Below are 12,764 nucleotides of genomic sequence, written 5' to 3'. Positions count from 1 at the left end.
TTTACACTAAGCATAAATCGCAGGTCATCGATGCAACCTAGATACAGCTGATGGTTGATAAAGAAATCTCTCAAAGATGCTGAATCGACAATTTTTATCATTTATTCTCGAAATAATTTATTTGATGATGACATATTTGTGAATTGTGTGAATTCCACTCGGAGCTGATTTTGGTAGTTACCTTGAATGTATCGAAAGTGAATAAATAAAATCATCTAAACAAAATTGCAGCGTTAGTACTCTCCGTGTGGACGTGAAGAGTCGCACAATACGAAGTGCTGTCAGTGATATTGTGATAAAGCAAGGTTGAAGTATAGACATACTCAGGGAACAATATAGTCAGAAGTTTGTCGCAAAGCTGAATGAGTTTTATTATTATTTCGTTTGAATGACTAGTAACTGTACGATTCGAATAAAAACATGAGTATTTGATTCGTTTGATCTCTCAAAGTAGCATGTCAGCACTATTTTGCTACACCTGCCAGGTATTTGGGACACAGATATCAGTAATCGCCAGCAGCGTTCAACAGTTTCTGAGTACGATTAATATAACACTTTATGAGATGTCACCCATCCATAACATAACTGACTGGTGTGTTTCAAAACTAATGTTCTGCATCAACTCGATTGATGTAGACGATCTAAATCATGGAGTACATCTGGAATACTAAACACGGTACCGATTACGTTTCCTCAAAAATGTAACATTACTGATAATTAATGATTAGCCTTTTAAATTCGATTTGGCTCGTGTGGGCCAGTCACCCATTGTATATTTTGTACATTATTGTAACTAAACTCTACGTCTTAAAGTTAACTCCTGTGAGCCATTGACATGATCTTCTTAAAATGAATTTTAGAATAACCACAATGGGCTTACACATTCGTCACCATAAAGCCCAGTCTTCATAATATCCTTTATGGGTTCATAGTTTCCACTTTTGATCATCAAATATTGCTGTCAAAGTGGACAAATAATAAATGATAATTCGTAATGTGATTGCTGCAGATCCGATACGACCATCATCCTGAGTATTGAGTACATATATAGAAATACTATACAAGTTACTGCAAATGAATATTGAGTTGGACAGACAATCGCTGATATATAATAACTAATATATCTACTCATGTTGGAAATATAATCAATTATATACAGAAAGTCTCTTTGCAAGAAGTTGGCATGTTACTATTCAGATGATTACATCTTCCTTGGTCAAAATCAGGTCCGCTCAAGGAACTTCAAATTCAAAGGTTTGTCGCACACTTGAAGAAGTCTCATTTTAGGCTTCAATGGCTGGTTACTGTTTGGCTCCAGCACAAAGTTCTGTACAATCTGAAGACGGGGAAGGGTTATGAGAAATTAGCACATATTGGGAAAAATCCATGCTCTTAAGTTTGGACAAGTGTGTCAAGTGTGTCATAAGCTTATTTGAACAGAAATTACACATGAACGCGTATCTCGTTCAAAATTTTCAGACCAACTTTTGTTTCAACAAAACCGGGGCCGGATCCATCAGTGATTGAAACTGTCGAGGGCGGGTAAAATGTGTGTTGTAACATTGATCGTAAAATTTTTTATTTAGAATTGAATCATGGCATCCAGTGATAACGACAATCAAGGTGTATCATTTAATTTAATCACGTGTTAAGATTCAAGCAAGAACTATTCAGTAAAAAGTGAATGGCTTGATGGGATGTTGTAACCATAAGTGTTCCACCATTACGAAAAAATTGGGAACAATCGGTGGATTTTTAAATGTTCTTTATGTCTTACCTTTGCTATACAAAGATGCATTTCAAGTTCAGCTAGTCTTCTACCGATACACTGCAGTGGTCCCGTGGCAAATGGTAGGGCAGCAAACTGATTGAGTCGTGGTATAGGCTTGTCTGATCTCAGCCACCTTTCCGGAATGAACTGGTCGGGATTTTCGAAGTATTGTGGGTCACGTGACATCAGTCCTGAGTGGACTATGACTGCAGTCTACAATGTGAAGAATCGATACGTATTTTCAAAATTGCAGAGGAAACAATGGGGAAAATTATAGTTGTTAAAATTTCCGGCAAGGATGAACAACACTGGATCCACACTGGGCAATTCAACAAATCATCGTAATTCCAGAGGGGTCAAGTTGCTTCGTCAGGCTAGGAAGGACCCCAGACTTGGTTCATTTTGGTGACTTTATAAAATAAAGTCATTTCAGCAGGGCTTTAATGCCTTGATGTTTGTATTTGAAATATTTCGACTGAATTTCAAAAATCCGATCCTACGCCAAGCCACATGTCTTCACGCCTGTGCGAATCACGCGATAACTCCACCTCATCGAAAAATAGTAAAAATAGTTGCAATTATTACTCTACGATCGCACTCACTAAATTTGTTTTTATTCACAGACTTGTACCAAGTCTAGGGAGGACCCCTTATTAAGACTATCTGCTTTGTAATGAATATTGGGCCAAGGGTCAACCAGGCATGGCGATTTTCCAACGTAGTTGATTGACCAAGGTCAAATGATCAAATTCTTGGCAATATATATGTCTGGCATACTTCCAGGTGACAATATCAAGCTTACCCCAGCTGGCACGTGATACCCGCAGAGGACAGCGTCAGATGCAAGGATACGAGAGAATGCAGGTGTGACGGGATACACTCTATTTGGTGAACAGATGAACAAAATCTCTTTTAATGTTAGTTTTACAGAACATGATGCATCACCAGATACTAAACACAGTTATTTGGAAGAGACTGAAAAATTTAGTACAAATGGGCGCGGGGTTCTTTTAGTCATCATGAGGCCAAATAAAAAATATTACTTTGTGTTTCCAGTAACCTATCCTAGAAAAACCACGCCGACCCTAGACATATTTTCGCATGTCCGAAAAAGTTTGAGTAAATTCTCTAAATTTTACCGTATTTTATGGCTCTCAGTCGACAAAACAAAGTAGAACAAGATCCATCCAACCTTATCTTCCCTAATTTTCGGTGGCATGTTACCGGAAACACACATTTTTAAATTTGGCCTGAGAATTGCTGATATGTCCATCACCGATATTTTTACACCTTTTAGCTTAACTGACACATTTTAAGCAAAGGGCCTGAGCGACAAGTGAGCGAGAAGTGTCGAAGTTGAAAAGTGGAAAACAAAGACAAAATTTTAAGTCTTGTCATTCATACGACAAAACAGTATTGATTACCCTCCTATTTGTGGAGAACTAAAGTAGGTTTGACAAGGTGGTTTAGGCATTATATTGGCGTGCAACCCATGGAATTTCAATTTCAAATATTCACAATAATTTCTGAAGCTTTTCACTCCAAGAAACAAAATAAATTTGAAAATTATAACGATGTAACTGTAGGAGAAAAGTTGTCTTACTAACGGCCACATAACTTAAATCATTGTAAAATACCATTACCAATTCTATATTCTTCCTCAGGCAATAAAATACATTTGAAAGCTTTAAACTAGTTGAAATATCCCTGAGTCAATGCAGTAATACTCTCTCTACTGAGTGGTGTTGAAGGAAATTTTCTCATTGGAAGTTCCTTAGCATAATTGGCACTTGCATGACAGCTAAATAAATGTCTGTTTAAAAAATACAGACACTGTCATTGAAAAATTCAAAGCAGCATGTGCTTCAGTTTTAAAGATGTCTGGCCATTGGTTCCTCCGTTCAATGTTTCAGCTATGTCCGTACTTACATACTTCATTACATCCATCAATCCATCCATCACATACATACATACATACATACATACATACATACATACATGCATGCATGCATGCATGCATGCATGCATGCATGCATGCATCCATCCATCCATCCATACATACATACCATACATACATACATACATACATACATACATACATACATACATACATACATACATACATACATACATACATACATACATACATACATGCATACATATATACATACATACATACATGCATGCATGCATGCATGCATGCATGCATGCAATACATACATACATACATACATACATACATACATACATACATACATACATACATACATACATACATACATACATACATACATACATACATACATACATACATATATAAATACATGGATGCATACATGCATACCTACCTACCTACCTACCTATTTACCTACCTACACTGTAAAGTTAAGTGTTCAAGGATAGAACACCAATTAAACGCCTTTTTGTAACACTTTTTGAATGCCTCTAGACGTTCAGAAATTTAACACTACGTGTTCAACCAATGTTCAATTTTTTAACACACGTGTGCAGATTTTGAACACTTCGTGTTCATCAGGCATTATATTGAACACCACGTGTTCCATATCTGAACATACGTTGCACATGAAATGCGTTCAAAAAATTGAACGCATTTACGCGTTCAAAGGGCTGTAACACTTTTTGAACGCATGGACGCCGTTCAACGATAAGTGTGTTAAGGGTTAGAACACATGATATGCACTTGTTGAACATCTTTAATTTTGCGCGTTCATGGGGTGTTCAAGCCTGGAAATAACAAAACAGACCATTTATATTCAGTAAAATTATTTATTTAAAAATACACATAAATTCCTTTAGTAAAATACAATTATTTAGTGTCAATTGGGCACATAAACACCGTTGGTGTTTTCCTCTGATAAACTATACAAAGTGGCCATATGGCCACTTTGTAAAGTTTGTCAGAGGAAAACACCAACGCTAATTAACACCTTCCCATCAAAACATAAACAAAAGAAAATCCCCATGAACACTGTAGATCGTTTTCAAACAATATGAACAAAGTAGTGACAAAACAGGTTTTACTTATTGTGGATTACGTTATATGTTCATACTTGCAAAAACGTACGAAAACATCTGTTTGAAAAAGCTAAAAATTTGGCTTACTTGAATATATCACATTTTGATAATTCCTTATGTCTTAAAAATGTCTGAAATGTCTTTAATGTCTCAAAAATACAATTTTGTGTATTTCATCATAACTTGTAGATATATGATTAGGAAAATCCCCGGAAACCTGTACTCCAAATATTAAATGAATCGTACTGGCCGTTTTGAAGAAAACGCTTGGGATGTAAAATCAGTAACAAACCGTTAACAAAAGATTTCTTGATCTAAAATATAAAATAATCAAAGATTTGGTAGCAGGCTATGATCAACTAAATGTTACTGGCATAAGCTTTCAAAGACGTGAAGTCTCCTTCATCAGATGCCAGGGTGCAATGAAGATTTAAAGCAGAAAGCGACAGAAAATTCAGAGTGGAAATTTCAGAAAATTCCGAAATTTAGAGTGTACATTTTTCACTGTGAATTTTCTGTGGCTTTCTGCTTTAATTCTTCATTCCACCATTGCATCTGATAAGGGCGACTACAAGTATTTGAAAGCTTATTCTCCAGTAACATTTAGTTAATCATAGCGTTCTGGACATAGCTCAGATAAATTCAGAACAAAAATACAGAAACTTATCAATTCAGTTACTAACCCTCGAAAGTTCAAATCTACATCAGAGATGAACTGAGGTTCTCAAGCTTGTTTCCAGACAGCTATCTGTACACTCATATTCTTCAATTTCTGTACCAAAAGCTTCTGTAATAACTCTTGGATTTCACGTTCATCCAACTTTTCACATCCTGAAATAATGCAACAATAGATAATATGGCGACATGAGACTTCAAATGAAAGACAATTTGGCCTTATTAGGTTAAGGAAAAGGGGTGACTTTTGTATACAGTCCTCTTTTCGTCAATGTTACAAAATATTGGCTTCTTCGTGTCATCAACTGATGAAAAGTAAAAGCAAAGTCAACTCTCATATGCTAAAACAATATTCTTCGATGTTTAACTAAAATTTACATGCGATTGTGGTTACTAAAAGACATGTGTAAGCTGTGATTACGCAGCGGTAATGTGGCATATCGATCGCGCTCGGGTCAAGGGTCATCGCTCCAGTGATGACCCTTGACCCGAGTGCGATCGATACCCCATGGCCCAAAACACTGCTGCGTATTCACTAGTGTAAGCTAGTGTATGGTCCACCAGCCACTGAAAGAAATAAAGGTTTCTTCACGTAGTTAAGCTTTTCAAAGTACAATACAATTAATTTCGAAGGATAATAATACAGATGCTTCAAAATCTAATACCTTTTAATATTTTGGAGAGAAAACTTACCCTTTCTGGTCTTGCTTCGCACGATCACGACTTCAGCGTGTGCTTACAAGAAAAATGTCGCAACTTCCGTTTGATGCATCATAGGATAAGAAAAGGCACCAAACTTGAACACCAAGTGTTAAGAAGTACAGGGCTCGAACTTAACGGTGCCCGCTTGCCCGGGGCAAGTAAAACCTGACATCGGGCTGGTAAAAATAATTACACTTGCCCGGTCGGGCAAGTGATAGACTTTGATAAAATTTACATGTTCTGGAATAAAAAACTCAAGAAATTTTGTTAAGCAATGTTCGCTGTTTCAAGTCACTGAAGCGGGTATCACAACCGACAAGTTGGACGTCAACATTCAGCGAGTAATATTCAGCTGTTGTCTTTCCTCCCTCGGGAAGTGTAATCTCACTTGCTTGTCGCTAGTGACTCCAAGGGGTTGTTGGTCAGTAATTTCAACAGCCACTTTGCACGCGGTAACCTAACTGAGACAACGCAGACTGTACGTCATAGCGAAGCAAACCACCCTGTTTTCATGTAAATTTTTGAAAGCTACGCCTGACAAAGTCACAGATTCCGGAACAGGATCTGTGTCAGGGGATACAATACACGTTCAACTGGCCGGCCACTCAGAAATCGACGGTGATAAAGCTATAGCGCGGTCGCAGCATCGAGTTCAGTGGAAAGTTAAGTGAAGAAGCAGAAGTGCGACATATATGAAAGGAAACGACAACGGAAGTTTCAAAACTTATGGAAAAGAGATTTGCTGATGCGAATATCGATTGATGGGCCACCCCTTCAACTGTATGACCCCAATCCTGCACTAGAATATTGGTAGACGAGTGGGCAGAGATCACGAAGACCAACACTAATGGATCGTAACAATTAACGCGATTATCAATACAGACAAAACAGAACCTGCATTGATATGATGCCGTCAGCCACATTTGAGATTGCTTGGTCTTCGTGATCTCTGCCCAAACAATGTAAACAGACAAAAAAAATCGGGCAAGTAAGTTTGTTCCTCGGGCAAGTAAAATTTCTGGAAACTTGCCCGCAGGGCAAGTAGGTAAAAAAGTTAAGTTCGAGCCCTGGAAGTAGAACGCCTCTTGCACGCCGATGTTAAATTAAAACGTCCATGGTGGTTTTTGATTTTTCTTTTCAAAATTTCAAAATTTCAACCCGTAATAAACGTGTAAAATTATTTTTTATACTTCCTTTTTTAGAAAAAACATGCTTTCAGCAATTTTAGACCGGAGATATTTTTCATTTAGTGGGAAATTCGTTACATCAAAATCCGTGTACGTTTGCCGGACAGCGAGGCAGTAGTAAAGTTAATATAGCCATTGTAAAGTAAAAAACACAAAAGATTTTTAATTGTTTCACAGTATTGTAAAATTTCTGTAATGCTGAGTTTTTGAACACTTGAAGGAGATGGTTGTTAACACTCCGTGTTCAGGTTTAGAACATCATTGTTAATAATATGAACACTAGTGTTAACCATATGAACACTAACAGTTCAAATTTGAACACCGACATGTACATTTTGAACGCGTAAAGACGCGTCTAGCGTCCGCTATTTTTACAGTGTACCTACATACATACATACGTACGTACGTAAAACACATACATACATACAAGACAGACACACACGCAGAAAGAGAGTCCGACACGGGTTGTTGTATGCACGGGAAAGAAACGAAAATATGTGACCAAGAATTACCTCATACTCTCACGGATAACAGCTTTCAGATAATGCAAATGTTTCAAGTGTTCCTGGGTGATTTTTTCTCCTTTTCTTGCAAGTCCAGTAATTTCCTCGTGCAGCTTTTCTTGGACATTTCTGTTCCAGGCCAATAAATCCAGTATCCATACCATGGTACTTGATGTCTTTCTCACAAAATAATTTTGAAAACATTGTGATCACACTGCATAAAGTATATTTTTTCTCTCTCTTAATGTCAAGCCTTTACTAGTCCTAATATTTTGTATATATTATCTTAGTATAGGTTTCTAATGATAAAAAATTACTATATACCATTAGTCATTACGTTAACATACATTCCTCGAATTTTGCACATCGTCAAGGATATAGTTTATCTTATACTCCCTTCTAACCTTAGCAAGTTGAAAGGCTGCAATCAGAAAATAATGAGTTTAAAGTGAATTCGGGTTTCAACGTTTTGAGTTCTTAATACAATAATGAAACGTTTGTCTGTACAAGCGTAATGCTGTACATATTTGAAGTATTTCAGAGTATAGGTGTGATGAACGGTTCAATGTCCTACCGTGTCAACGGCAGCACCGAACATCTCGGCAGCATTTGCCAATACTTCACCGTCCGAGAGCTTTCCACTTTCATACAGATATGGGATGATGTGACGTATGTGTCCCTCACTATCAACAGCTGACTCGCCCGCAGATTTCGTCTTGTCGGAGATATTTTCTTTCACATGGAACTCCGCTGCAAATTATTCAAGCTCAGTTACAACTTAATCATTTGAATTAAGAATCAAGATTCACTGAGTCGTATTAGGTCTCTTTGCAGGTGTCGAGACGCATTTTTATTTTTATGTTTCTAACAAGATGACACTCACATGAAGATAACTGACGAAGAATAGGCCTATAGTGGGAAGACTTACTGATTTCAAACAGTGATCTGGCCGCCTCTCGTAGTCCTTTCCACGCTGGTAAATTTAACTTCACTTGTAGCTTGAATGGTAAGTATAGCAATGTTTCGGAGTAATGGAAGAAGTCCTTGACACTTTTGATAAATTTCTCTGACGTAGGATCCACGCTATCAGCTAACAGTCCTAGCCGTCTTTCAAACAATGTTGCCGCGATACCTGTGTACGATAACGGATACAGAAATACATTGCATAATGTCAGCATGTTTCATTGTTGACAGTGTTGTTGGTGGTTATGGAGATGATGATGATGATGATGATGATGATGATGATGATGATGATGATGATGACGACGTAAATACTTAAGGAAGGTAAAGTTGTTGTCTCTAATCATAATTAAAGTATTCCACGTAAATTATGAACAGAGTCGAGTTAGAGTCGACAAACAGATATCTATCTATACCTCTATTTGAAACAAAGCTACAATACATCGGTGTCGTAATTGCCTGAATATTGACTTGTTTTGAGTGATTAATGATTCCTTATGATAATAAAAAGTTCGATAAATTGTGTTGTTCATCTAGCTGTTGCCATGGTGAAACTGCAACAGAAAGAGTTAGAGAGAGAGAGAGAGATAGAGACGGCCGACGAACACACAAATACAAAAACTCAAACAAATAAAGAAAATGTTCATTACCTTCCATGGACCACCGTGCCAATTCATCGTCCATAGTACTGGAACTCTTGCCGGGAGTTGCGTGTACGCGACGGATCTTGGCGATGAGATCATCAGAAACTTCATTCAGTGTGTCTGTGTGTGATGCAACTTCCTTGGGTCGAAGTAATGGCTTCAGTAGAACACTACGATGACGCTGCCAGTCTTCTCCTTCACTGTACAATAAATCATCGACTTAATCTCAGGCACTAAGTAAATTCTCCAGGGAAAGGAAACTCATTTTGTGATTTCTTCAATAATTGAATGGCTTCGGAGGTATTTTGAAAATACTTAAGGTCTGTGACGTCATAAAAACAAGAAAGAACTTACATGTGAATATATTTTGATTTGCTTTCCTATCGGAAATGTTGTCGGCAGCGAAAAACAGACACCGGAACTAAATTTTTTAGACTAATTTCCGAGATATAATTATAAGCTGATGTTATTTTCTTTAATCTTTGCACATGGCATTTTTAATGTTTTGAACATAAAACTTTACATCGATAGTAACGGTTGAGGATGACTACAGCATTCACGAAAATCGTTAAGACAATATGATTTATCCATGTATTCATTGTAAAAGCGTATGCTATTTAAAACTAAAATTGTGTATGCAAGAAGTCGTCGCTAGCTTTTGTCTAGCCGGACACGCAGAATCAGCATAACCATAGGAAAGGATGGGTACACATGCTTGTTCCGCCGAATTTCAAAACACACGACTTATCTGGGATTTCTCAAGAAAAAAGACACCCTTATTGTGCGAATCATCGGAGAAAACAAACGAGCAAACACTCCGAATTATATGAAACCTAGGAGTAGGTGAGATGATTACAAATACATTTACAACAATCTGCATCATGTATAGCAATGAGATTGTCTTGACACATCGATGTAGTCTATTGTTTGTACCAGCTAACCTCCATTACAGTTTGGCGCAACATGATAACTTTTGGGAAGTGTACATGATGACGCTCTTTGCGAACCCTCAGTTTCAATTTAGACTTGAAAAGGTGTGCATCTAAGAAAATTCTTTTCCAGATTTCAAAATGGTATTCTAATCCTTTCACGGATCAGCTGCAAAAGAGTACTTCTTTTCCGTGTTTATATGGACCTTGACACTGAAAAACTTACTCTTTTCCGTGATTTTGCAAACACTCGTGAGTGCCCATTTTACTAGACTTAATTCAAGACGGTGATTGTGTAAAAAAAGTTATTCCGTAATACGATGCTACACTGCATTCATAATTGTGTGGGGTGAACACCCAGGGTAGTGAATTTAAACACACCTAGAGTGAACGCTGTTGGCTGGAAGTCTCTCTCGGATAACTCCACTACCACCGCGGCCAGAAAAAATAGTTGCGATTACTCAACTACGTAGTATTCACGAAGTCAGTTTTGTTGATAGACTTGGACCAAGTCTATCATTTCAGTCATTTTGTCTGCAAGTGCCACAAACGATCTATATACTACCCACCCGCTATACTCCCAAACACAGTCGCTCGTTTGTTCGATACCTGATGAAGGCCGCTTTTGCTCTCCATCTAATGCATACAGCGGTCTTCGCTGGGTATCGAACAACAAGTGACCGTGCCCCAAAATATTGCAAACAGTGTCTTCAGATCAAAACTCTATGCTTTGCCATTTATAGGATAAGCATCGCTGATTTACCGAGAAACGTCATAAGAACACCTTTTGGGCGAACAGACTTCAGTCATGGATGTAAAAAACAGATTTTTACATCCATGCTTCAGTCTAGCCCGATCAAGAGGTAACCACATAGTTTGTTCGGCTCTACATATCTACGGACAATAGCATATAGAACTTATGGGTACTGGTACACTGCAGAAGGCATTTTTCTGGGTCACTGAGGCCTTCCGCCGTGTACCTCACCACAAGCGACAATAATCTAGTACAACCTAAACTCGACCGTACAATACGATGACTCTGCAGAATCGTGAACAAAGGGATTCCATAAAAGGTCTGTAACCTTTGAGGGGCGAACTGCAGTCTACGATTCGACAGCTGAGCGCCCTCTATCAACCTTGCAACATAAACCCTAATCCTGCACAATGTGTTCTTTTGTATTGAACATTCATCCTACACATTTTAGGTCAAAAACATATTGCCAACTTACGCTAGAAAGACACCAAGCGAATATCCTCCCATTTTTCTGTAGAGTAACCATGGTTCCATCGGCATTCGACGGGGATATTTGCCCTCGGCACGAACAACAGCTTCCGTTGCGCTGGGATCGGCTACCACAACTCCAGACATAACCCCAATACTTTCCTTCCAAATAGGACCTAAGGTGTTTCGACGCCATGTGAAGTATTCGTCAAATCTCGCCAGACCACCCTTGCGGAAAATGTTGATGTAGGTTGCAAGTTTGCTTTGTTGTCCAGGAATATCTTCAAACGGCTTGACTTTGGTGTCGTGGATTTGGTTGTGTCTGTCGCTGCTGCCTTGTACTGACTGTGCAACTGTTGTCCGCATTCTGACGGACGATGTAAGAACTTGTCTTGGAGACTGACAAGTCCAGAGCCGTTGCCCAAACACCAACCAGGACTTTCGTAAAGATGTCATCGCGGTGGCTATTTTCAAAGTATACCTGTCATTAGAAACACAGAGAGACTTAGAAACGCCGAAATGCACTGTGTTCACACTGTATGGCTTCCTGGGTCACAAAGCGACCTTTGAACTCTAATACCGTGAACGACTAGTTTGCATCGATTGTTTATTATTCTGTTATTTGTCTGTTCCTAGCTAGTACTGTCCTATGTGTCCTCGATGACGCAGTAATTTCAGTTGTTGTGATAGTAGGGCTTACGTTTTAACATGTTTTGCGTCCACTTTCAATAGCTTCAAACCTACAATAGCTTCAAACCTAACACTGACCACATCCCCCTCCACGTGTTAATCAGTCAAATCAAATCTGAATGGTTTTCAGCGTTACCTTCAGAATACCAGTTTTACTATTTTTCGACCCCTTTTTACGTTTTCCCATTTTTTATTTCTATGATTGTGATCGGTTGACGCTGTTTTATTTACTGCCACTCTACAAAACATTTAAATTTGTTGTTGAGTTAGAAAAATAGTAGGCCTACTTTTTTCATGGTGCAAAAATGGGTCTCCACAGTGTGGCGATGGTGGAAACTTTACTTTCATGGTGTGCAGTAGGAGGCACTACTGCCACGTCCAGGTGCCGCCAACGGGTAAATTTCATCAATTTCGCAAAACCATCTCAAAACATGTTTCGAAGGTA

At 38.3% G+C, this 12,764-nt stretch overlaps 1 protein-coding gene across 1 annotated transcript in view; it reads right to left on the bottom strand.

Moving 5' to 3' along the window:
• Positions 1-339: 339 nt before the first annotated feature.
• LOC139122761 (cytochrome P450 10-like) overlaps positions 340-12,764 on the bottom strand; it is a 34,030-nt gene continuing 21,605 nt past the window's right edge. The window contains exons 2-9 of the mRNA XM_070688501.1: positions 11,637-12,110; positions 9,485-9,678; positions 8,803-9,006; positions 8,449-8,624; positions 7,884-8,050; positions 2,574-2,652; positions 1,778-1,984; positions 340-1,336 (exon numbers count right to left, since the gene is read on the bottom strand). Coding sequence (XP_070544602.1) covers positions 1,223-1,336; positions 1,778-1,984; positions 2,574-2,652; positions 7,884-8,050; positions 8,449-8,624; positions 8,803-9,006; positions 9,485-9,678; positions 11,637-12,110 — 1,615 coding nt within the window. The 3' untranslated portion in view covers positions 340-1,222. The remainder of the gene's footprint in view (positions 1,337-1,777; positions 1,985-2,573; positions 2,653-7,883; positions 8,051-8,448; positions 8,625-8,802; positions 9,007-9,484; positions 9,679-11,636; positions 12,111-12,764) is intronic.

The sequence above is a fragment of the Ptychodera flava genome, chromosome 1 (genome assembly GCF_041260155.1).
Source record: "Ptychodera flava strain L36383 chromosome 1, AS_Pfla_20210202, whole genome shotgun sequence".
NCBI lineage: Eukaryota > Metazoa > Hemichordata > Enteropneusta > Ptychoderidae > Ptychodera > Ptychodera flava.
Note: the sequence above shows the minus strand (reverse complement) of the source record. Positions and strands in the feature narration are given on the sequence as shown.